This window comes from Myotis nattereri (genome assembly GCF_964212035.1).
Source record: "Myotis nattereri genome assembly, chromosome: 12".
In the NCBI taxonomy this organism is placed as follows: Eukaryota; Metazoa; Chordata; class Mammalia; order Chiroptera; family Vespertilionidae; genus Myotis; species Myotis nattereri.
Window position 1 is genome coordinate 41,318,204 of NC_138087.1, and position 27,431 is coordinate 41,345,634.

Below are 27,431 nucleotides of genomic sequence, written 5' to 3' on the forward strand. Positions count from 1 at the left end.
TCTTAAGATACAACTTAAATACTTGTATATTAAATATTGGGAAAAATAATTACATTTATTTATATAAGTTTATGTAAATAAGAATTGCTTTCATATCTTCTTACTTTTTTAAATCAACATATTATGGACTGGCTATTGCAGAACATTGTAAACACTAACAAACCTCCGACCAGGAAAACTGGCAAGTTTTCATGAATTCTTAAGATCTGTAATACTAATATAAACTTACTGAATAAATTATTCATATATTTTAACACACATACGTTTGAACTGAAAACTATTATTTTAGTTGTATGTTGGTGATATGTCTTAGATATAAAGATAAAACTGGGTTTACTATCTTAAGAAGGCCTAAATTTAAAATACATTGTATTTAATTGACTTATTAATTATAAAAACTAAATTGTACCTTTGCTTTTTCTCCCTTCTAAAATACCTATCAGGACCTTAATGAAAAGGTCAAAAAAAATGGTGTCAAAACTATCCTATATAATAAAAGCCTAATATGCGAAGTGTCCAGTCGTCCAGTCATCTGTTCAACCAATCAAAGCATAATATACTAATGATATGCTAAGGATGCTCAACCACTCGCTATGACCTGCACTGACCACCAGGGGGCAGATGCTAAGACCAGTAGGTTAGCTTGCTGCTGGGGTCTGGCCTATCGGGAATGAGCGAGATGGGCCAGACACGCCCTGGAGCCCTCCCGCTGTCCCTCCTCGCTGGCCAACCTCCTGTGTCCCTCCCAGGCCCCAATCATGCACTGGTGGGGTCCCTCGGCCTGGCCTGCACCCTCTCACAATCTGGGACCCCTCAGGAGATGTTGGAGAGCCAGTTTCAGCCCAATCCCGCAGGCCCGGCCAAGAGACCCCACTGGTACACAAATTCGTGCATCGGGCCTCTAGTCCTCCATAACAACTCAAATAAATAATACCATAAGGCCACCTATTTTTTAGAAAATCATTTCTAAGTTTTACAAAGCTGCAAGGAGAGGGGTGGGAGGGCAGACAGCAGAGCACTAAACAGCTTTTCAAAACCAATTTAGCAAGTTGAGCTTTTCATACAATCAAGAATCATCATCTGTACAAACGCTACTACCAGTTGCTGGCACACAGTAGGTGCTCACTAAATGTGTATGATGGGAGAAGAGCTATGCACAGAGAAGAGCAAGTACAAAGGCCCTTAGGCACGAGTGAGCTTGGCATGCTTAGGGAACTATCACTTTGGCTAGAGAGTAAGAAGCAAAGCGGGAGAGGACATAAAGGTGGGCATGCACCAGGCAAGGATGCAGTTCTTTATTCTAAATGCAACTGGAAAAGCTGAGAGTAGAATGGTGGTTGCCAGAGCCTGGGTAAGGAGGAAATAGGGAGGAGATGGTCAAAGGGTACAAAGTTTTAATTATGCAAAATAAATAAACTCTAGAGATTTACCAAACAGAATAGTGCTTATAGCTAAAAATACTATATTGTATCCCATAAAATTTGCTAAGAAAGTATACTAGTATCTTATGATAAGTATTGTGATTAGAAAAACTATTTTTAAATTAAAGAAATAATAATAACAGCCCTAGTTGGTTTGGCTCAATGGATAGAGTGTTGGCCTGAGGTCTGAAAGGTTCCTGTCAAGGGCACATGCCCGGTTTGCAGGCTTGACCCCCAGTAGGAGGCGTGCAGGAGACAGCTGATCAATGATTCTCTCTCATCATTGATGTTTCTATCTCTCTCTCCCTCTCCCTTCCTCTCTGAAATCAACAAAAATACATTTTTTTTAAAAAGGAAGTAATAATAATAAAGGAGTTAGGAAGAAATTTGGGGAGATAATAGAGAGGTTTATGGCCTTGATGGTGGTAATGATTTCATGGGAGTGTACTTATACCCAAACTCAGCAAGTTACATACATTAAATATGCACAACTTTGTCCATGTTAACCACACCTCAATAAAGTGAATGGATAGAAACATATATAGGTAGATGTGATGAAAAGTGTCATCAGAAACATGGAATCAGGAAGGTGATATGACCAGATTTCTTTCTTTTTTTTTAACTGGTCACTAGCTGCTACTTGGTGCAAGGATTGTAGAGAATGGACTATAGGAAGACCAGTCTGGAAAGCATTATATCCACCCTTAGATTGTGTATATGACCCCTTACACTAAACAACTCTAATCTAAGGGGTAAAATATCTGATTCGGAGCCATCACCCACTCTTCTGGCATTGTAGTTGCTGCCAAACAGCTTTGTAGTCATTATATAATGTCAAGCAGATGGGAAAATTCTGGAAAGAAAACTACGCAATGTTCTAAAAAGAAAGCCAAAAAAAAAAAAGTACCAATAAAACATCTGATTCTCTGCTGTAGCCATCTCATTTTTTCTGAAATTCCTATCTATATAAATCAATTGTTGACCATTTCCTTGGAAACCCTTTCTTTTCATCCTCTACACAACTTGGTGTGCAAAAATGTCAACGTTCCCAATTTCTCATTATCCTCATTTATGAACTTTCAGCACCCTTCTCAACCTTCTCCCTTAATTGTCCTCTGCTTTAAATGTACTTATTGGCTCTCATGCTATTTCACTTTTCAATGAAATTTCCCAATCTCAAAACCGAGAATTTTCTTGAGTTAAAATTTCCCGTCTTTGGATTCCTGTAATTTCACATTTTGAAAACATACGGAAAGGCTCATCTGATTAACTATTGAGTCAACTTCCCCTGTGATGAACAGACTGAATATTTTCTGGATTCCATGGGCCCAACGTCTAATTCACTGGCTGGCCTATTACTCACTTGTATTAGAGTTTTATCATTTTTACTCATGTCTGGACTTCATGAATGCATTTGGACATATTCTTTACATTAGCTTAACCAAAATTAAATGTATACACCAGTTGCCAAATGCCTTGTTACACTCTTTTATAATCAATTCTTTTCAATAACAACTTTCAAATGGAGTCTAATTCCTTACCAAGATGTATGCAAACCAATAGACACAGACAACAGTGTGGTAATAGCCAGAGGGAAGTGGGGACAGGGGTTGGGTGGAGGTGGGCAAAGGGACGGGGAGGAATGGGGACATCTGTAATAGTGTCAACAATAAAGGAAAAAAATGTATGCATTTAAAAACTGGTAAGAGAGCTAACAGACAACAGAGGAAAAAGTACCATTATCATAACGTCATATACATATACCCTATAAAAAACTTCTTGGACTATTAAGAATAGATTGTTTTATTGTCAAGTTGAATTAAAATATCAATGGATTCTAAAATATATTTCCACATCCATCCATTCATCCCCATACACACATCTTCTAAGGCAGGGAAAGGAGTCAATTTTGTTGTGTTTAGGATTTTTCTATTAATACTAACTTAGCAATGAACACATACCAGTTATAATAAACTCTTTCAAACTAAAAAAGTAGCAGTGACCACCTAGCAAAGATTTCTTTGTTTTGTCAAATAGTATTCCCTTCTTTTTTAAATATATTTTTATTTATTTCAGAGAGGGAGAGAGAGATAGGAACATTGATCGGCTACCTCCTACACACCCCCTACTGGGGATCAAGCCCACAACCCAGGCCTGTGCTCTGATCAGGAATCAAACCTTGACCTCCTGGTTCATAGGTCAACACTCAACCACTGAGTCACACCAGCCAAGCAATATTCCCTTCTTGTTTCATAATTTGTCATCATCTCTTTGCTCCTTTTTCTTTTTTTAATATATGTTTATTGATTTCAGAGAGGGAGGGAGAGGGAGAGAAAGACAGTAACATCTATGATGAGAGAGAATCATTGATCGGCTGCTTCCTGCACACCCCACACTGGGGATCGAGCCTACAACCCAGGCATGTGCCCCAACTGGGAATGGAACCGGGAATCAAACAGTGACCTCCCAGTTCATAGGTGGACAGTCAACCACCCAGCTACACCAGCAGGGCTCCTTTTTCATCTTTAGTTTATTTCTTCTCGTTTTCACTTTCACATCCTGTTCAGCTATAAGGTATCAATCAGTACCTTATGTTTAATTTAATAATGCCCTCAGTTTTGCAGCTTCTCAAATACTGTCTAATCATTGCTTTAAAATATGTCAGGCTCAACTTGACCTTTAAGAAATCCTGATGAGTAATTTTTCTAAGTATACTTTCCCCAGGCTTCTCCCGACCTCACTCATGCCTTACCACTGTGTCACAAGCATCCTGCCTCACACCTAAATTGCCTCATTGACCTCCGCCTCCCCTCTGACCTACAGTGTGGCTTCTAATAATAAGCCTGATGCCCTTTTGCTTAAATGTCTAGCAACAGACCCTAGCACCCTTTCAACATCTTAAGTTGGTCAATCACCTTGAAGTATAAAAAATAACATCGACACAGTTCCTACTGAATATGACTTTATGTTGCCATCTTTTCCAGAAAGATGGAAAGGGTATTTTTTATTTTTATGTTGACACTATTACAGATGTCCCTCCTTCTCCCCCCACATGGTCCACCTCCACCCACCCCTGACACCCCTCCCCTGGCCTTCACCACTCTGCCAGGTGTGTCCAGGGGCTATGCATACATGTTCTTTGGCTACTCTCTTCCCTTTCTGTTATCCAGTCCCCTCTCACTCTCCCCTCTCACCTGTCGGTCTGCTCCATGTATCCATGCCTCTGGTTCTATTTTATTCATCAGTTTATTTTGTTCATTCAATTCCACATATAAATGAGATCATATGGTATTTGTCTTTCTCTGACAGGCTTATTTTGCTTAGCATAATAATCTCCAGGTCAGAAAACCGTATTTCTATTGGAGACATTTTATTTATTTTGGCTCTCATATACAGCATGTAAAAGAACTTGGTTGAAAGGCTGATCCATATCCCAACCACGTTCTGTGGTTATAAAGGAGAATAACATAGAGCCCAGCTATGAGGTGAATCTGAGACTACAAATGACTAAACCAGAACTAGCTTGATCATCACGTTTAAGACCTTTCCCTTTGAAACAGATTCAATCAATGTTCCATTTTGACCACTGGCCATAAATTCTGTATGCCTTGATTTTCAGGGATTACACTAAAATATTTAAGCTTAACTTGTATTTCAATGAATCATGTTCTACTTTAGGCCAAATTTGGACTCTTTTTCAACATCCCTCTCTTTTTCTTGCTCTTTCTGCAACTCTAACATCAACTTATAACTGTGAAAAGGGATAACATTAAAAAGCCCTGCCACAGGACTTAGGACAACAGAATAAATATTTTTCCAAAACCCTCCTACAAATCTTGAGAACTTTAATTTCAATGTGTTACTGGAGAAAAGAACACAATAGCTTAACTCAGAAAGTTTTGCTTTGGCAAAATAAGCTTGAGTGTGATTTAAAGTGACCACTCTACCTTGCATTGTTATCCAAACAGAGGTATTCCCGGGGGTCAGCAGCACTAGCAATGGTTGTTTTGACACCTTTGTCAATAAATAAGCCAGCCTGGAAAATATAATAATAGACCGAAATAAATATAAATCCCAAGTTATAGCTATGTATATAATGATTCATAAAAATAAGGTTTAGATTACTGCATCAATGACAAAAAGGAGCAGGAAGGAATAAACAGCAAAGCACAGGTTATCATGAAAACAGCTACTTTCATGGATATTTTAATAATTGAACTCATTCGGTCATTTGCAAATATTTATGTAGTGCCTACCTTGTGGCAGGCACCAAGCATTATATTACACATTAACTACAAAACTACCGACACAAACTAGCAGCAAGACAAGCAGTTAAGAACAATTACAACCCAATATGAGGAGCACATGATAACGGAAATGTTTGGCAGCACATACGAAAGGAAGTGGTGTCCTACAGCTGAACTTGAAGGATGGGGAGGAATTAACCACGCCAAAGGATAGGTTGAGGATGAAGAGCAGGGAGTGGGTGGGAAGCAGCTAAAGAACCCAGAGGAAAGTATCCAAGGGAGTAGTTTATACAAAAAGTCTGAAGATGAGAGAGGGCATAGAACATCCGAGAGCAACAACAACCAACAACAAAATCTTAGATGGGCTGACAGGAAATGTATGGAGGGAGGAAAGGTAAGGAAGAAGGAGAAAGACACAAATGCCAGATGATGCAGAGTTGATACACCAAAGAGTCAAGACAATGGGGCTTTTAATAAAAGCAATATAATCAACTGCATTTTAAGAAAGAATACCCCAACTGCAAGACGGGTAAGATTGGAAAGAGCCAGAAAGGAGGTAAGAGATAAGGTAGAAGACGATGGCAGTAACCCAGTGACCCACAAGAGAAACAAAGATGACCTAGACTCGCAATAGTAACAGGGAACAATGGATAGAGTGAAAATTCTTTATGAAGTAGTATCGACACCATTTAGTAATGAATAAAATGTCTAAGAGGGAGGGGGAGGGATTAATTAAGGTTCATGTGTTTTTAGTCTGGGCAGTTAGGTGGCTAGTGGTTTCATTCACAGAAACACAAATGGGAATGGGTCTGCTGATAAAAGTAAGGACTTTAGTTTTGAACACATTTTATTTATATGTCCCTGAAACACCCAAATCATACTCAGTAGGCAGTCACACAGATGTGACTGACCTGGACTAGATTTGGGATAGTCAGTCCCAAATTTAACAAATTAAAACCTAATCATACACTCATTATTTAGATCTAATTATTTAGACCTAATTAATAAACTAGAAAACTATATGGCCTCATGATACATGATGTTAAAAAATTAATTGGAATGAGGTGTTTTTTTTATACCACCTATAATCAGAAAATTTTCGCAGACTTCCACCTTGAAATGCTACTTTCACCAAAAATTATCGGTCATCGAGTCAGCTCACAAAAATCATAATTCCGTGTAAAGTTTTTTTCCTCTCTCAAGTCTTCATCAAGTGATTCTAAGCTCTTCAAATTATAACACACTCAGGTTTTCAAAGGAACCTCTGTGGGTGGGAAGAGAGCAACCAATGAACTTGTGTGTGTGTGTGTATGTGTGTGTGTGTGTGTGTGTATGCATAACCCATGGACACAGACAACAGGGTGGTGAAGGCCTAGGGTGGAGGGTAGGAGTGGGCTAGAAGAGGTCAAGGGGGAAAAAAGGGAACATATGTAATACTTTCAACAATACAGATTAAAAAAAATAAAAAAGGATCCTCTGAGTACCATAAAGGGAAAGTATCCACTGAACTGTGATGTGGGCCGCATTAGGATAAAGAATCTGGGCACCATATCATACAACGAAAATATCAAAGTGCCTGTGAGCACCAAATGAGCCAGATGTACTTATCAGCTGGTGATGAGGGATGAGTGCCAAATACCATGGAAACTGGAGCTCCTAAATGGCCTTTACTTGACCTGTATCATTTTAAATTAGGTCAAACATTCTTCAACAGTACTTCACTATTTACATAATTTGCATTAAATACCCACAGCACACTTCATCAGCACTGAGAGAGAAAATATGTTTTTTAATCCTCAGAAGCACATTATCTAAGCAGCAGTTGCCAACCTTTCGGACCACCGGTTGGCGACCGCTGAATATGTGCATCCCTAGACACATATAATGACATTAAAGCCTGGAAAGAAGGAGGAAGGAGGAGGACGAGGACTCATGAATCAAGTTCATTATTATAACTTCCGACTGCATGAGCATGTGTGTGTTAGCATATATTCCTGTGAGTTATTCAGACTGCATATGCATGTATATGTTAGGGTATATTCCTGTGTGTATAAACAGAAAACTGTATAGACAGCCTTCATATGCAAGAGCTAGGAGTCTGCTTTTTTAATCTCTGATGACAAGGTCTATCTAAAAACGGACATTTCTCAGTTGTAACCACAGTAGTCTATCCTTTACCCTGGAAATCATATGTACTAACTGTTAAAACTCGGGAACCTACCTTAAAGCTTGAATGGACCCTGTTGTTATAAAATACACCCAACGGAGTAAGTTCTGGTTTCGTTAACAGCTGCAATCCACTGGACTCCCCAGTAGGTTCCTTGTGAAATAAATACCATATTCCAGCATCCTATAATTAAAAGGGTAAGATCATTAAACGCTCCTTTTATAAAGCCACTCTGTGAAAACCCTCATAAACTAAGCACTTCACAGGCAAGTTTAATCTTTTTTAACACTAACGATTCATTGTTTCAGGTTAGGAATTGACTATAAAAAAGGTGTATACTCACTCACCTAGCACCTTCAAAGCAGTGCTATCATGCTTTGAGAAAAAAAGCAAATTTAATTTTGCTTGCAGGTCTGGACAAAAGATAGAAATAATTGGCTGACAGCAAAATTTCTTTTCAAAATAAGTTTCCCACTATTATCTACTTTAAAAAGTTGTGCAGAATTAGAAGCGAACAAGCTTTCCTTCCTTCCATGTGACCAGGACAGCACAGCCTTTTAGAAATACGGGTTTTTCTGTTTACCTTCAAACCTGATCAATAGCTGAGTCATACCTATTAACAACTATCCGCCAACATGCAGGCTCACTGGCTTCTTTCAAACAACTCCAATGTCCTTCCTGTCCCGAGGCAAATTTTTGCCAAGAAAAAAAAAAACCCACACCACACGCATGAATCAGGATGCTGTCTCAGCCTGGAGCCTGTCCATTCAATTTCAGCATTACTGACCTTACCGGGAGCAGAACAGTTTGAAATATTCTGACACTCAAAATGAAATATAAAAACTGAAATGAAAAGTTCCTAATTCCTGTGACAACTGAAAACCAGCCCAATGTGAAAGACATCTTCATATGATGGAACTTTGATTAAACAGGTTGTGGAAATTTAAACTTACAGCCCAAAAAGTATGGCACTGATTCAAATATAGCAAACATTTATTTAGTGCCCACTATATGCCAGGTGTACAATAAGACTATTCACAAAGAATTCACAGTTTAATGGGAAATACAGATGGAACTAAAATATATGTAATAAGTACTCTATTAGCTGTAATAAAAAGTCCTTTGGGAACATAGAGGAGAGATGAATTGTGAAAAGCCTATGTACCTATGCACCAAAATGAATGCAATAGTTAACATTTTCCCCCAAGTTTACAGATGGGTCCTAAAGCAAACTGTTCTACCCTAGCCGGGTGGCTGAGTTGATTGGAGCATTGTCCCGTATACCAAACGTTGCGGGTTCAATCCCTGGGCAGGTGCATGCACAGGAGATAGAAGAGGCAATAGATCCATCAATGTTTCTCTTTCTTTCTCTCTCTCTCTCTCTCTCTCTCTCTCTCTCTCTCTCTCTCTCTCTCTCTCTCTCCCTCCCTCCCTCCCTCTCTCTCTCTCTCTCTTCTCCTTCCTAAACCACACACATATCCTCAGGTGAGGATTTTTTAAAAAAGGAAGAACTGTTTTTGGAAAATGTATTTACCACCTCTACTCCTTGGGGCACAAAACAGACACTGAAGAAGACATGCGGGGTTGTCTTCTTCAGACCAAAACCCTATAAACTGAGGCACAGCAAACCCTCTAGGGCGCAATGGCGTTTGGGGGTTGTGGGTGGAGGAAAGAACAAGGAGGTAGTAGCTGTTTCCTGTTCAACACTGTGGTGTCAAAACAGGTAAAGGGAGCTTTGTAAAAGGCAGTGGAAGGACAGGTAGAAAGGGTTTGATTGACTTTGGGAGGAAAACACTTGCCAAGACATGAGCTTCGCTGGAACAGATTTTCTAGAGGGAAAAGAAAGAACTCCCAAAATGAAAAGGAAGAAGAACAAACCTACGTGAAATGGGCCTTTGTTACTTTCTCAACATGAGCCTCAGGGAAGGTTTCTGGCAACCTCACCGGACACCTTTCATAGACTATCGGCAATGTTTTAATCTTCAACCCACAACTTCTGAGAACAGCTGGAAGGAATCTCTGCTCTGGCTATTCATTTGTAAAGATCCTGGGGTGAGACTGCTTATCAACAGATTGGTCATCTTTACCCAAAATCTCATCTTCCAATGAGAAACTTTCCACGCAAACCCCATGTGGGACTTGACAAATATTTGATATAAAATGAATGAATGAAAGCCTGAAATGATTACATGTCCAGGCCTCTGGCCTGTCAAATAAGAATTTTCTGTTTTATGTTTTTAGGGAAAATCACTGATGTGAATTCTACCATCACATAAAGATGCCTGCATTCTATTCATCTCAAAGAAATACTCCCTGAAAAGCAATGCTAGGCATTTCTTTCCTTTTAAAATCTCAATAGCCAATAAATATATGAATATTTAGATACTGCTGTAAAGCCCAGTTTTTTTGTACTATAGGTTTCAGCTCAGCTATAATTGTAATAGTATAATGTCCTAAAGATTCATTTTTATATTAGAAGTTAGCAGTTTTAATTCAGACTCAATTATAAATGTAAATTTCTCCAACCTTCCCCAGGAGACATTTCTGCCATCCAAAAATAGTTCATTTGTTCTTTTAAGTTATTCTTATGTTTGTGAAACAATTCAAGGCACACAGTTCATTTCAGGCACACAGCTGAGTTTAGCTGCTTTACCAAGGAGGTGAAATCCCCAAGTGCATACAATTAACAAAAGGATGAGCCCCTTGACCAGAGAGACCACTGCCAGCCTTCTACAGAATAATCCTTTCCCATGGAGAAAAACTAAAGCTTTCTTTCTGCATCAACACTTTTTTAAAAACTGAAGTGATCAGGGCCACACCTAACTTAAATATAACCCAGAGCGACTATGTATCACATACTAAAATTATACTCTGGAGATGACATGATAACCCTGGGGATTAGCCGACTGCTTCTCCTCCATTTGGCATCTGTTTTACTCAGAGATACTAACTGATTTCTTTTTTCCCTTGACAAGATCATTTTATTGGGAGAGTTGCAAAACTCTTTATTTAATTTTTATTATGGCCATGTCTTTTTTCACTTAACATTGACATATCGTTTCTGTCTATTATTCATTTGGTGGGCACCAGTTAAACAAGGTGAAAACCCAAAAATGGTAAGTTGAGCTAAATTTACATGACATGACTTGATAAAATTCATGATGTAGAAATTATCAAGCATTTCCAACTAACTTCAATTTTTTTATTACAAATATTCCAGTGAAATATAAAGTCTCTTTTAAATGCTTGATTGCTTCACTGATAAAAAATAAAATGAAGTCTGGCCAGTTTGGCTAAATGGTTGAGCGTCAACCCATGAACTAGGAAGTCACAGTTCACTTCCTGGTTGGGGCACATGCCTGGGTTGTGGGCTCGATCCCCAGTGTGGTGTGCAGCAGGCAGATGACCAATGGTTCTTGTCATCAATGATGTTTCTCTCTCTCTCTCTCTCTCTCTCTCTCTCTCTCTCTCTCTCTCTCCCTCCCTCCCTCCCTCCCTCCCTCCCTCCCTCCCTCCCTCCCTTCCTCTCTGAAATCAATAAAAATATTTTTTTAAAAATATGTACTTTATTATGTATACTTTTAATTATGACTAGTAGCTTGTGGGGGAGGAACAAACTTTTCTCTACCCTCAAGGTAAACATGAGACAGATTAGCAAGAAAAAATAACCAAATTTAATACATACGTATGGGAACCTGCATACAGGAGTGAGTCAAAAACCCCACGTGGAGGGGAGGCTCAAGGATGTTAAAGGAACTGAGGAATATAAGGCATCCTGAGCTAGTAGGGATGAGCTGAGATAATGTAGGGGCTTCAACGGCTCACTGCAGGATGATACAAGCTGGCATAATTGATTTAGAAGAAATGGAAGAAGCAGCTCCGTCACATCTGCTCTCAACTAGACAAGTAGTACCAGGAACCAATAAGATGCAGGAGAGACACTGCCACACATGGAGTTATATCCATAACGTCACATCCATATATAAGAATTTTGTAAACATGAACAGAAAAACCTGAAAGCACTTAGGTCTTATTTACCTGTGAGCCTGCAGCTGCGTTATTAATCAGATTGTTGTTGGGATGAGCAATCCAGAAAGTTGAAACAGCCCTGCAAGGCATTTTTTAAGGTGATGTAAATATTCATCATGAAATACTCTGCCCACTAAAAACTTCCCCCAAAGCTTCTTCCCCAACAGCCAAAGACCTTGACCATCACACATGAGTTCTTCTCTCTGCCAGTTACTCACATACAGTCAGTGGCGGGCACAGGGATGTAATTGCCAAACACTTTTTGTCGCATTGTGATGCACATGGAGTTATTCCTGTCAGTGGGAAGGAGGGTGCCCGGCTTGGTGAGGAGTCCCAGATTGTGGAACAAAATATTTCTCTGTTCAACTCCATCTTCCAAGAAGAAACAATGACCCAGTGTGTCAAACCCAATGGTGTCCTTTATCTGCAGAAACATAAGTGCATAATGTCATGGGTTGCAAGATTGATTGTGGTTTAAGTAACAAGTGCTATTCAGTGTAGCCTGCTGGGTACAAATGCAGAAAAGAACTTTTCATCTTATCTGAAGGGGCAAAGTCAAATGTCAGGTTTTATTATCTCTTAAGGGAATAATCTGGGTAGCTAAAAAGGGAGGCCTCCTTCACACAGAAAAACAGAATTCTCTGTAAAAGCAAGATAGAGTAAGGCATGTGGTGCAGAGCTCACTTCCATAAAATTGAGAAGTCATGAGATTTAAGGAGAGGTACTACTTCAATAATATGCACCCCCTGCTCACCAGCAAGCCATCTGTCCCATGCACAGTGATGCACCGGGAGAAGCTGTGATGAATAGACAGTCCGTCCACAGATGTTCTGTGTCTGTAACCTCCCCTGTGATCCACGTCCCCACACAGGTGAAAATGAACGGGGTACCGTCCCAGCTGCTGCTGCTGGCCCATGTGTTTCAATTCCACATAAGAAAGATGGACTGAAGTAAAATTCTTCCTTATCTGGAAGACACAGTAACCAAAATCAGATGATACATGTCATTACAGGAAAGTAGCAAAATATATTGTTTCATAGGAAATGTCAGAAGGAGATTACATACATATTAAAACATTTACTGTCTTTCGCACACTATTTTACCGGGTCCCCAGTTAATAACTTAGCAAATGCTCCTCCTCTGCATAAGTGATTGCTTTACTAGTAAAGGGCTATGGACTAATAGCATCTTATATTAACAATAAAAGGAAATGTAACTAGGAAAGCTGCAGAAATGATTTCTGTATGTGGTTTGATTTGTTCAACTATTTTGGTCAGTTCCAGTCTCATCTTGTTATTTTATTTCCATAACTTCCACAATAGTTTGAAAAAGATATTTCTAAATTGGCCCTCAATATTTTTGTTGGCATATAATATTGTTTACTTCCGTTCTTTTAAAAAATTCCTGTGATCCACAATTAAGGCATTCCATATTTTTAAACACTGGATTTTCAACCATACTACTGAAAACAAAGAAATAACATTGACCAACATTTCAGAAGTTGGTGTAACAGAAATGCTGCTATGAAGTGTAGCCCACTGACTGCACAAACACTGATTTTAAAACACAGGCGGCCAAAATGCAGCCCAGAAGTCCAATAGTTAGGATATAGAGCAATTTTACCACATAGAAAGCGCTCAATACTTTTACAGAAAATCTGCATGTAAAAAATAGCTTTTCAGAAACAGAGTTTGTCTGTGTATATTGCTTAATCATGTTTTATAAAAAACCAATTGATCCTTTCATACCAAGATTTATTTTTTGCCTCTGTATAATTCATTCTTCCCAATGTATTGATTTAATTCTTCATAAGGCAATTCTTAGACAGCTTAACCTCAGGTCCAGGTCAACTACATGAAGATATAAACTTTCTTTTAATTACCTAAAATCTGCTCTTTGTCATTCAATAGAGAAATAAAATATGATTTCTTCTTAATATCCTTATAGATCTCATTCCAAAACTTGAAAGTTTTTTCAAATATATTTAGCAACCAAGGTTTCAAAGAATGCATCAAATCCTTCTGCCTACCGTGACATGTCCCCCAAAGGTATCATAATCAAAGAACTGGCACTGGTTTTCACCATAGCACGAATCTTCCATTTCTCCTTGGATTACAACATTCCGGGTGAGAATTCCAACCTCAGCTCTCATGTCTACACCATCTATGATCTCACCCATGTGCAGGAACTGCGGGGTTTCTGGTTGATGTGGGCAAGGGAAAAATAATATTAGAACAAAGAAAACATGGAACTTATGTCAAAAAGACAGTCGCGTTATTCTGTAACCCCAAGACATTATCAAACATTACTGTCCACTTCCATCCAAGTTTAATACCTCAGAACCACAGAATTCCAGGAAGTAAGGGTATTAGTGATTATCTGGTTGAATCACCCACCCAATTTGACCAACTGTCAAATCCACACAGAGCTTGCTCCTCCCTGAAGTAGCTCAATCCTCCCTTAATCTGGAAACAATAATCTGGAATCTACTGAAGAATCCAGATTCTCTCTCCCTATCCATATGCTTTTGTCCCCCACCCCCCACCCCCCACCCCCCCCAGGACACATGAAAAACCAAATGTATGGTGAGTCCAGAAAAACTAATGGTTTTATTGATGTTGATAACAGGGTGTGAGTTGTTTTTGTTTCTACTTCAAAGTTGAAGTAGTCTGCATTTGCACATTAATAGCACAAAAACTACCATCTTTTATTTCCTACGTCTTCCTATTTTAATATTATGCATTCTTTTAAGTTCCCACTTTGACTGGAAATTTAGAAACTCTTTAATAATGAGCTCCTCTCTGATGTTTTTATTATATAAACTCAAGGGAGAAAATAAAAGTAAATCGAGGAGTTGAGATCATGGAGATTCATTATCATGTAGACTTGTTAACAGCAGTGGGAATTTCCAAACAAAATCAATGCCAGATGGTATCGTAGTTTTCTGCGTTTTTCTGTTTTCTGCTTATGCCCTGTGTTATCAAGAAGGAAAAGTACAACACTGAAACACAGAGGAAAAGTGCCAAGCGAGCCAATCATCCTGCTTTATTTTAAAGCAAAAAAGTTTCCCTTAAACTCCAAAGCTCTAAATCACTCACTGAGTGAGTACTTATCCAATAGTTACTGTAAGCTCTTGAGTACAGAAGCAAGGAAAGCAATATAACGAGTGACATACACAATGAAGTCCATAACTGAGGCAATGCATGAAGAAGCTTTGCCCATTCTTTCTAAACGGTTTACAGTGACAATATCATTGGGCACTGCTCTCCCTCAGAAGATGTACAAGTGAAGATTCTGATAGAAAATGTAGTCTTCTTAAAATACCTTTTTGGTTCCATTTTAAATATTAATAAGATCTACTTTTTGCGAAGGAAGTAGGCACTCAAAAACCACAGATTTCTTTTTTATTATTAAGAAGATAAATTTCCATTAAAAATGAATCTAGTCGAATGGTTGGGTTTACTATTACTTGACAGTTTAAAAAGAAGTTGGAAAGGACCTTAGAAAGCAATCAATCCACCATGTCTTCATCTTTTATTAAACAATGGAACAGGCATGAAACATGGTGATGGTGGTGATGATGGTGATTGGGGGGGAACATATAACTCCAGGAATCAAATCCCAAGAAAAGGGTGTTTCCCAAAAAAGCATTCTGCGCAGCCGGATACCTTTGACTTTGACCTGGAAACGGCTGCACTCGGGACAGGGGAGCAGCGTGAACTCCTCGGCTTGGTACATGGAGTAGTCTGTGCTTGCAACCACGATCTGGTCTCCGGGTTTCCAGCTACTGACGTCATCAAGCAGGTGAAGCTTCACGCCATCCACGACTTCCACCCGGAAACCTGAAAGAGAAACACCTAAACCAGAAAGAAAGCGATGCATTAGCAGAAGTTTTTTTTCTCCTAATGTGGACCCTCTCACTGATGAACAAATCGACAGTCATGATAAACACAAGTCAGCATATTTTTACTAATGGTCACCATGTGGATGTCACTCTGTAGATATTAATGAGTGAAAGATGCAAACACAGATCCCTGCCATGAGGAGAGAGCCCATCCACCCCTGACCAGAATGTAACATGCTGATCGGGTGCTCCTTTAAGACAGTGACTCTAACGCAGCGGTCGCCAACCTTTCGGACCTCACGGACCACCAGTGGTCCAGACCACCGGTTGGCGACCGCTGCTCTAAAGGACCATGATGGGAGTGAAAAAACACCTCTACTAAGTCGGGGGAATCAAAAGGATGGAAATTCAGACATGGCACGAGGAATAATCCAGTTCTCCTTATAGTCTTGAGCCATCGATCCTGATAAAACCTAATCTGAGCAAGTCTCAGATTCTGTTCCGTTAGACTGTGATCTACTCTGCTTTTCAGTGTCTACCAAGCACCAAAAAATAGATACCTTAGAAATGTAAAGTGCATTTTTAATGTTTATTGAGTCCAGATACTAAAGCCCATCATGGAATGTTGTCCAAATAATAACTAACAATAACAATAGCTAAAATGTTGGGGACTTCACAAACATAATAACCTTTTGTGAAAGCAACTATGAGAGAGAGGCACTGTTATATGTATGAGATGAAGAAACCAAAGGTCAGGGAGTTTGAATAACAGCCAAAAAACGGTACAGCCAATTTCTTAACCTCTATATGATTCTGCCTTCCCAAGAATCTAAATAGACAGGTAAAGAACAAAGGTAATAAAAAACTTCATGGCAGCAACAATCCTTACCCAAAATTCCATATTCTTACCCAAAAAAAATTATCTAAAAAAAGGCAACTAAATATTACTTTTTCATAAAAATTTTACGTATTTCAATAATGCTTTTAAAAGATGACAAGGATGATTTTAAGCAAAAATGCTTTTAAGAAAACTAGATTATCCTGGCCAGTGTGGCTCAGTTGGTTTGAGCGTCGTCCTGTATACCAAAAGGCAACAGGTTTAATTCCCAGTCAGGGCACACACCCAACTTGTGGGGTTCGACGCCCCCCCGGGGGGGGGGGCGGGGGGGGCATGCACGGGAGGCATCGATTGATGTTTCTCTCTCACATCAATGTTTCTCTCTCTCTCTCTCTCTCTCTCTCTCTCTCTCTCTCTCTCTCTCCTTCTAAAAAAACACCAAATCAATAAATTTTTTTAAAAACTAGGTAAATAAGTTTTGACTTAAATGATCATTAGAATTTGTTTCCGTGTTTCTGTTTTTGTTTTTGAACCCAGAAGGTGGGTGGGGAAGATCTATATTATTCCTCACTTTTTTTTCTGGCTTTAGGATAAAAGCCTGTCTAAGATTATCTCCTATCAGCACTATGGAACTGGAGGCTGAAAGGAAGTAAGTGCCTCCCCCCTGCTTCCTGACGAGAACTGGCCCCTCTTCCAGAAAGCAGGAGTCATTGAGAACGTGGGACACAAACAACAACCTGCGACAGAAAGCTAGCACGTACCCTCCTCCAGAAGTGAGCAGTCATCCGTAATGTGAAAATGAAAACAATATTTCCCACAGAGGAAGTGTTGACCGAGGTTTGTCAGTAATTATCTTCTGCCTGGAATCTTACTGGAAGCAGTTGTACTGAACTTTTCACACAAATTCCGACTAAGAAATGCTTCTCAGCCACCCATGCTTCTGCTTTTTCTTGGAGGCAGAAAGCTGAGCTTGATTCCAGCTTCCTCGTCCATAATCATACCATCTCCTCACCCCAAACCCAGAAGGTTGCTTTGAGGCAATGAGTAAAAGCCCCTGCTTCATAACGCAAACTCTGTCTTAAAGCAAAAGGCTCTCTTTAATGACCATACAAAATACACCATTATAACCCAGGTCACATTTGCATCATCATTAAAATAGGTAACACTGCCCTGGCTGGTGTGGCTCGGTTGGTTGGGTATTGTCCTGTGCACCAAAAGTTGCCAGTTCAATTGGCAGTCAGGGCACATGCCCAGATTTCGGGTTAGAGCCCTGATCAGAGTGCGTGAAGGAGGCAGTCAACCGGTGTTTTTCTCTCGCATAGATGTTTCTCTTTTTCTCCCCATCTCCCTCCCCCTCTCTTTCTCTTCCTCTCTCTAAAACCAATTTAAAAAACATTTAGAAAATGTTTAGGCATAAGGCCACCAAGGATGAAATATTTCATAGAAAAAAAATAGGTAACTTTTATTGAGTGCTTATTATACACGCTATGCTAAAGATAACGTCATATTCTTCACATTTGATACTCATAACAGCCCTATATGGCAGTCTCTATTATTATCCCCATTTTTCAGATGAGGAAACTGAGGGTTAGAAAGTCACATGCCCACCATCACAGAGTACGTGCAAGGGCTGGGATATGAATCCGGGCATTCTGTCTCCAGAAAGTCATTTTAGTAAAAACGTTTGTTACGCTACTTCTAAAAACAGAGAATGAGCCCAGTCTAAACTAAGCCTTTCTGGATAATTAGAGGTATAATGAAACACCTTACTCACTCATTTCACATTCGTTTGGGTATAATATTTGGTTGGGGGAAAAAGGTGATGGGCAAGCCCAGAGCTGCCAATGTATACCTAAAGCCAAAAATCTGGCAGCAACGTGGATAGTAAAAAAGTATATATACAGTGAACGTCACTAAGAGAAAAAAGTCAGAAGCACCCTGATTGTCAGTACTAGGTATTATTCAAATAAATTATAGCTCTTCTGAAAGATGGATTATCATTAAAAGTATATTGAAGAAAATATAAAGACATGAGGTACTTTTGCAGTATGTTATTTAAAGAGAGGAAAACAGGTTAAAACAAAATGAACACCAAGGGAGGGAACATACGTAAGATAAAAAATACTAGATTATTTGCACCAAAATAATTATCTCTGAATCATGTGGCTAAAGATTAGTTTTTACTTTTATAACATGTATTCAAAGGTAATTTTGCTGACATATGTACAGAAAGAGAAGACTCAAGGTACAAGATCATGTTCACTGTCACCGAGCATAAACTAAGACAGCTCACCATATCACATCCAGGAAACAAATCTATTTTCTTTTCTTTTTTTAAATATATTTTATTGATTTTTTCAGAGAGGAAGGGAGAGGGATAGAGAGTTAGAAACATCGATGAGAGAGAAACACCAATCAGCTGCTTCCTGCACACTCCCTACTGGGTATGTGCCCGCAACCAGCAACCAAGGTACATGCCCTTGACCGGAATCGAACCTGGGACCCTTGAGTCCGCAGGCCGACGCTCTATCCACTAAGCCAAACCGGTTAGGGCAAGAAATCTATTTTCACTAGTTAGCCACACTAAACCGGCTCGAGAACCACGCACAAAGCCCAGTGGGTGGTGCCCAATCTAGAACAGATCGTTGTCTAGTCCAGAAAGAACCCTGGAGTCTAAAAGATCAAGTACAGTAGGGGAACTGTTGGTTTTACTCTCAACCAGTTGAGAAATCTAACTGGAATGTCATTTGAATACACTATCACTTTAAAAAATAAAATGTGTCACAATACTTACCCATGTCTTACAAAAGTATACACCGTGCTTGCCTACCTTCAATCCATTCACTATAAGCTGTCACCGCAAACTTCTGACCATCCACAGTATAAAATTCTCTCTGGGCAAGAGCCTTTCCTCCACTACTATGATTTTCATAGTTTCTCACAGATTCATTGCAAGACGTACTTCCACCGTTGATGACACCAACCAAAGCCCAAGCTTGCCTGGAAGGAACAAGAGCGCGTGCATTTGATTATTTGTCGCGGGACTGACCCAAATCCCTGGCACAGATGTTAGATCAGGTGTCGTCTGAGTCTCCTGGTTCATTCTTTCCAGTCCCTCCACCTTTTTCTCTACATGAGGTTGCAAGTCCAAACGCTGACTGTGAAGTAAATGGCGTCTCAGAAGGAAATGCACCTGAATTTTGAAACCTTGTTTGTCCAGCTCTGTAACAGGTGCAACACCGGTGACTGTGACTTGAATTAATGACTGACTTCCATCTTCAATACACACCCATTTCATTCACCACCCTTCTGGCCAAGAATCCATTTATTTTTCCTTCTTTTAAAACCTGCTCTTTTCGCCCTAGCCGGGTGCTCAGTGGGTAGAGCATTAGCCTGTGGACGGAAGGGTCCCAGGTTTGATTTCAGTCAAGGACACATGCCCAGGTTGCAGGCTCGATCCCCAGTTAAGGAGAGTGCAGGAGGCAGCCAATGGATGATTCTCTCTCATCATTAATGTTTCTCTCTCTCCCTCTCTCTTCCTCTCTGAAATAAATAAAAATAAATACATAAATAAATAAAACCTGCTCTTTTCGACTCTCCTCTCTGCAATGTTCTCCAATCTAGCTGCATAATAGAATCACATGGGGAGCTTTATTTATCAGAACACATCTCTGCTCAGACCCAGCACAGACCCATGCAGTCAGCCTCTCTACAGATGGGGCCGACATTAGTAAATTGTCAAAGTTTCCCAGGTGATTTGAAAGTGCAGAACACACTGGAGAACCACCGAGTTACAGCGCTGGTCCGCTGGCATCAGCAGACCCCAAAATCACTTGGAAGGCTTGTTAAATCAGATTGCTCGGGTACACCCCCTGTTTGAAATGGAGCCTGAGAACTTGCATTTCTAACAAGTTCCCGGGTGACGCTGAGGCCTCTGGTCCAGAGACCACACTGAGAACCCATGAGCTGGAGGTCAGAGCACAGAGCAGTAGTTATCAACCCCGACTGCACATCAGTTGCCTGGAGTCCTAACCTCTGCAGATCCTGAAGTAAGTGACCAAGGGTGGGCCCTGGGCATCGGGAATATTTAAATCTCAGGCGTACAAGTAAGGCGGAGAACCACTGGGCTAAATGTTTCTTAGCTTTCTTAAAGCTGTGGAATTACTATCCAACAGACTGTACATCCTACGTGTCTATTTGTTAAAAGCAATGTGTTCTTGAAAACACCATTTTATTTCTGTGATATTGGGATAAACTTACTCCCAGGGACTTGCTTAAGCTTGTTGCCAAAAATCAATCAAAAAAAAAAAAAATACAGACTAAAAAATTTGCCTTAAGTCTCCTGGTTTAAAACATGAAAAGAAAAATGTCAACTTCCTTCTCTAGGAAAAACAAAATACACCAAATGTAATCTATGCCAGACAGATGGCCGGATAGTCACAGATAAAAGTTAACCGAAGTATGCCTACATCCTTATAAATTCCACACCCACCCCTGCCTGGATTTAGCTCCTCTTTGGCTGACAACGCTTTATAGCTCTATTTATATTCCTTGACACAGCAGAAAGAATCAAATGAAGGCTGTCTCAATGTATTATCACCTGTGTGAGAGGGGAGGAGAGGAAAAATAGCAGAGGCTTCCTTTATTTACCAGGACTGCCTCAGCAACTATAAAACAATGTTGGATTCTATTGACACTATCTCCAAAACACTCCTACTTCCCGCCTCCACTTGAGGAAAATGTCAGTGCACCAGAACATTATCTTCAAAGGGGCATGTTTATGTACACTGGAGATAATGTCAGAGCAGGGAACACTGGCAAAGGATCACAACACTGATTCCTCCGCCAAATCAGCAGCTATATTTTAAAGGGAATTTAGAAACCAGTAGAGAGAATAAATAAATAAATAACGTCAAACAAAATATTCATGGCTAATGATCACACTGATCTAGAACAATAATGGCATGAAGAAACAAAGGTTGTAGCCCCTGGCATTCCTGGATCAGGAAACAAAGGAGGGGGTCTAACTGAAAAAGTGCTCCTCTCCTAGGTCTAGGAACTACACAAATAGGTGCACAGGTGCATCCAGAGGTGGGTAAAGACCATTCAGTGAAGCGCCTGTGGTAACAGAGATCCAAACTGCAAAGCCACCCAGAGAGCCAGCCGTGAACACCTCGTGGCATAAACATACCACAGAAAATAAACAGCCGTGACAATGAGCCAGCATTACATGCAACAACACAGATGACCCTCAATAACAGAGCTGAGCAAAGCAGCCAGACACAAAGTATGATATATTATTTGCCCTCATTTACATGAAGTTCAAACACTTTAGTGTTCTCCACAAAAGCAGGGCGGTTGGTTCCCTTTGGCGAGTGGAGGGAGTGCTCAGTGAACTGGATGGGCCACTGGCAGTGTTCTATTTCTCGAACGGGGTGGTAGCGACCCAGATATCACATTGTGCCAAGTCATTACACTCTACATTCTTATTTTGAGCACTTTTCTGTATGTATATTATATTTAATAAAAGCTTTTTAAAAACACTTCTGATGTTTTGCACATTGTTCTCCCTGCCTGGAAAGACCTCCATTCCACCGCGTAGACAGCACACTCCTAAACGTCCTCGCCTTGGAGAGCCTCCACCGACTAACCCAGGCCAATTTTGGATTCCTTCTTCTACACTCCCATTGCAGCCTGTAGATGCAGCAAGTGTCTTACTGTTCGATCCTCACCCACTCAGGTCTCTGTCTACCCACTAGATCAGTGGTCGGCAAACTGTGGCTCGCGAGCCACATGCGGCTCTCTGGCCCCTTGAGTGTGGCCACGAAGCTTCAATTGCACCGGAAGTGCGCGCCCGCACGTGATATTTTGTGGAAGAGCCACACTTGAGGGGCCGCAGTTTGCCGACCACTGCACTAGATTAAACAAAGGCTCTGAGAGGGTGTCGTTTCATCAAAGATCTACGGGTAGCCAGCTCTTAGCAACTTTTACATATTCCCTGGGTGAACAAAAAGCACTTTTAAAACATTACAGACCCCTTTTCTTTACTCACTTTGTCTTAACTTTCTCCAGAATTTCTGTAGATTGTATTTCATTCCAACAACCAGATTTCCAAGGAAAAAATAACTAGATCAACCAACCATCAACAAAATAACTAGATTGTTTTAATATGTGAGTTTTGAAATCCTCTTACTTTTCACTGCAGATATTCCTTGACGTTACTAAGAAGAGTAAGCAGAATTGAAACTTCTGTTTTTTGAATGAAATGTTGAGCCAGCTCAGGGATGCGTTAGGAAATCACGGTCAACGAGAATATGGCACAAGAACCACAAATAGTACAAATGATCCCTACTCTCTGGATGAACTTCCTGGCCCTCCAGCTTGTTCCTTCCTCACGTGTGTGCCAGGCCTCCCCGGACCTGCGTCAAGCCAATCAGTAGATCCAAATGACCACCAAAGGTTCCAAAAGAGAAAACTGTGCATGTTCCACCCCACTCAGACTTTTAAGACAACTTTTACTTAGCACGAAACTGGGCCCTAACCTTTCAACTCCTAAGGTGCCTTAATTAGCCTGAGTCTAATAGGACACACTTCAGAAGATAATGAAAGAGAAGAGTAAATTGTCCTTACACTGCATGATTTTTTCTTTTTCTTTTTTAGTACCATATTGCTGATATATATATATATATATATATATTTTAAATTGGTTTCAGAGAGGAAAGGAGAGGGAGAGAGATAGAAACACGAATGATGAGAGAGAACCACTGATTGGCTGCCTCCTGCATGCCCCACACTAGCCCACAACCCAGGCATGTGCCCTGACCGGGAATCAAACCCTGACCTCTAGGTTCATAGGTTAACGCTCAATCACTGAGCCATGATGGGCAGGCCACATTTCTCTTATTTTCGCAAGCCTGATGCTACAGTACACAAAGTGCTTCATAAGCCAAAGCCAAGAAGAGAGCATTTGTAACCAGTATCCTGTCCTCCAGGCCCATGTTTCAAAGCAAGAGGCAACCAGTCCTGCAGATGGCAGTGGCCATTCTGACCTGGAGCAGGCCCTGGTGTGCTGTGTATCTGTGCACCCTTGCTCTCCTGTCACATAGATGTAGACTCTCACACGGACCTGGAGAGGAAAGCACAAAGGTATGCCCACCTGTAGCCCAGCCCTTGGATCAGCTTGCTTCCCAACCGGTCCTGGATCATTTGTATGGTTCCCTGTAAGAGGCTCTTGGCTGCTGAATCTCCAACAGCTATAGCAACAATCCGTCCCGGATCCTGGACCCTCAGAAACTCCTGAAGTCGCCTGCTCTCGTTGTGGTATTCGTGGGTGTCAAACCTCTCGCTTTCCAAAATCTTGGCTGTGTCTTGGTCAATGACCCTCACATTGAGGCCCCTGGAAAAGTTCTTCTCAAAGGCGTAGGCGCCATAGGTCAGGCCTGAGGCGTGCAGAGTTCTCGCCAGCAACGTCCACGACGCCTTCTGTGCCCCGTGTAACTCCAGTGTCCCGCCGGCTTCCACACCAATAAATTTTTTGCCAAATGTTGGCATACTTTCACCTTCATCGGACTTGCCATACAAGGCAATTGTCGCTTTGGATGCATAGCGGCATTTTTCTGCTCCAATATGAAGCGCCCCACCATCCTTGATCAGGATGTAACGAGTCCTCAAAGTAATATTTCTGGATCCATCTTTATGGTCCCCAAATACAAGCAGCCCTGCAGAGAACAACACTGGTGTCAGCCCACTTTGAAAACATCTTTCTGACATACAGAGAAATAGATTTCACTTTTGGGTGTGTGTGTATGTGGGGCGGGGGGGGGGGGGGAGGACTCTTCCATAATTAAGTTGAGTTTAAAAAGAATACACTAAGTCTCATCAGAAATGAAGAGCTCATATCTCAGCACACTAAAAATGAATTTCACTCCACTCCCTTTAGAGGTAAATCTTTTCCAGAATAGTAGTATCGAAGAGCCTTCAAATCTGAATCTCATTTTTCCACGTGAACCCATGTTAATTTTCTCATCACGCTCCACAGCTGTAACAAAGATTTGGCTATGAGAATTCACCTTCTGGAGCTGTTTCGGTTTCTATAAATCAAGGGTGTTGACGAGTGATTTCTAAGGCCCTTCGAGCTCTTGAGTTCTATGGTTCTACCTCAGGAACTTTGCATGTCTCCGTGGTGAGGGTAACACCACATCCTAATGGCTACAAACAGTTTTCTATGGAAAGAACATCAAGTGTGCCCCGTAGTAAACAGCAAGCTGTTTCCACAGACAGGAACCATTACTCACCTCCATCCTGAATGACTATAGAATTCACTGTGGCATCTGAGGTCAGACGGAACATATCTCCCTGCTTGATAACAACTTGCTTTGCAGAATCTTGTCCTGGATCCCAGTTCCTGAGACGAGGGTTTTGATCTGGGCAATTCTCTGTAAGACAATGCAACATCAATATCCCATCAACCCAACAAAATGGAAGGATACCTTTAGCCAAACCCAAGCACTACCATCATGTATTGCAATCTGAAATTAATGGGCACTGCTAAGCAATATGTATATTAGGTCTTCCCAAGTTCTTTCCTGTGCACAGTGAGTCATTAGTAGGTGATAATAGCACCTCTTCCACTCCCAAGGCAGTAGCTGAAAAGTATCCCTATCTTTAGAGTGTACCACCCTTTCCCAACAAAGCTGCAAGAGGCAAATGGCCAAAGGCATGACTTCTCATTTTCAGAGGGGAGAAAACCACAGATTAGAGAAGTCAAACCCAAGATTACTCAGCACGTTGAGTGATAGGAAAGTTCCCCTTTAAGAAATGAGGTTTACTTTACTTCCTGTAACCCTTTACTAAATGAGAACTTGCCTCTTGAATAGGTGATTATGAAAACATAAAAGTATTCTGTAATGCCGCAGGTATTTAATGCATGAGACCTTTATTTTCTGCTATAATTTGAAAGAAGGGGCGGGGAGGACAACACGCCAGTTTGGATTAACTAATGACTGTATTTATTGAGGATCCATTTGTCCACTCTATACTAGACACTGTAAAATTTATATGTAGACACACACACACACACACACACACACACACACACACACACACAGCAATGAGCCTACAGCCCTCCAAGCTATTATTTGTCCCACTAGTTAAGACCTTGAAAATTATTTCATGGAATTAATTTTTCTCAAAGCAGTTTCATAATCACTGATATTTAATTCTGGTAAATCAGTGATCATCACTACTATACTAAGAATAATCCTTAAACTTTCCTTCCCATGGAGGAAACAAGAAATTTCTTGAATGTGTTCTAACTTAATATTGAAGATCCCTTAAACTTTTCTTCTACCTCCCTCTCTTGCCACAAAACATCTAGCTGGAATTCTCCAAAATGTCATATCAGAAGCGAATGTATGTCCCATGTGACAACACTGTACCCAGCTATGGAGAAGGAAATCCAGTCTTTTGATATCTAGAGGCTACTACAATAGTTACATAATTCTCCTTAGTTGTTTATAATTATTCCCCAGGAGAGCACGCTTCATTGGAACCATCAACAAAAACTCCAGGCTGTTTCCTTCCAGTAACATTTATTTAATGAGAAAGTGTGTGGTCTGCAGAAAGCCCTGAAAAATAGCTTGGCCTGCCCTATCTTCCCGGCTACCCACTTGTTGAGCAGTGGGTGCATTATCAAACTTACGTAAGAGCAATAACCACCGTGAGCCTGACCCTGAAATACTTCAGCATACCAGATCTTTCCACTGATATTCTGCCAAAATATGAAACTCAAGAATGTTGATTCAAGGAACCACATCAGCAATTCACTGTTTGAAATGGAATATGAAAACATCAGTGAAAGCCACAGGTTTCGGCTCTGATTTTCCACTAACCTAGCATCCCTTTATTGCAAATCACTTGGAAAGAATAAGTCAACAGCAGTGAGCTTGGTTATTCTGCTGGAGAAAAGGGAAGGAAAGTCAATGCTATGTGCAATGAAAAGCAACATTACAAGTTCATAATGTGGTCAGTCTAAGGGTGTGGTCAACAAAGATGTTGATATGAACATCTCTTACTCAGGTCTACTTAGAAGTATTGACATACCTCTCCCAGGACCTTAAAGTCTATAAACCTCTAAATCATCCATGGAAACTAAATAAAATAATATTTGTAAGTCTTTTAAATGGTAAAATGCTTCTCAAATGTTATATACATTTAAGGAGACATCTAATGTGACAAAAATATGTTGTAGACTAAAAAATGCAGATAACTACGGTGCCCAGCCCAGGCTGCTACGTCTGCTTCTTCTCTGATTTTCACACGGATGGATGGGATTCTGTTATGAAGCTGTTCTTCGTTGGTATAGTATTTAGGCTGACTGACAATGAACTTTTTCAAAATCACCCAAAATATTCATATATTACCAACTTGGAAAGCAAAGGCCTTTAAGAAATTAAAACCTTCCTACATGATCTTTAACTATGAAGTAATGAGTGATTTTTTAGACAAATATTTCAGAAATCACGCCTCCTAATGGATGTTTTCCTTTTAGGACAGACATTGTTCCTCAAAAATGTTTAAGGCTTCTCTTTTGGAATAGTCCCCCAGCCAGCTGCAAACCGCAGAACACAAACTTAATTATTTTCACATATATGTATGTATATTTTTAATTTTTACTTATTCATTTTAGAAAACAAGAGAGAGGAAGGAAGAGAAAGAGAGAGAAACATTGATTTGCTGTTCCACTTATTTATGTGTTCAATGGTTGATTCTTGTATGCACCCTGATCAGGGATCAAACTCTCAACCTTGGCCCATCGAGATGATGCTCCAACCCATTGAGTTACCCGGCCAGGGCCTTCACTTATATTTAAAAAAAAAAAAAATCA

The 27,431-nt window shown here is 40.3% G+C and overlaps 1 protein-coding gene across 1 annotated transcript in view; it reads right to left on the reverse strand.

The window, feature by feature from the left end:
* The window catches only part of CEMIP2 (cell migration inducing hyaluronidase 2), a 71,642-nt gene that overhangs the window by 26,859 nt on the left and 17,352 nt on the right, over positions 1-27,431 (reverse strand). The window contains exons 4-13 of the mRNA XM_081103885.1: positions 24,841-24,981; positions 23,703-24,264; positions 19,377-19,546; positions 15,533-15,721; positions 13,894-14,063; positions 12,619-12,831; positions 12,083-12,288; positions 11,874-11,943; positions 7,890-8,018; positions 5,369-5,457 (exon numbers count right to left, since the gene is read on the reverse strand). Of these exons, the coding sequence (XP_080960011.1) occupies positions 5,369-5,457; positions 7,890-8,018; positions 11,874-11,943; positions 12,083-12,288; positions 12,619-12,831; positions 13,894-14,063; positions 15,533-15,721; positions 19,377-19,546; positions 23,703-24,264; positions 24,841-24,981 (1,939 nt within the window). The remainder of the gene's footprint in view (positions 1-5,368; positions 5,458-7,889; positions 8,019-11,873; positions 11,944-12,082; positions 12,289-12,618; positions 12,832-13,893; positions 14,064-15,532; positions 15,722-19,376; positions 19,547-23,702; positions 24,265-24,840; positions 24,982-27,431) is intronic.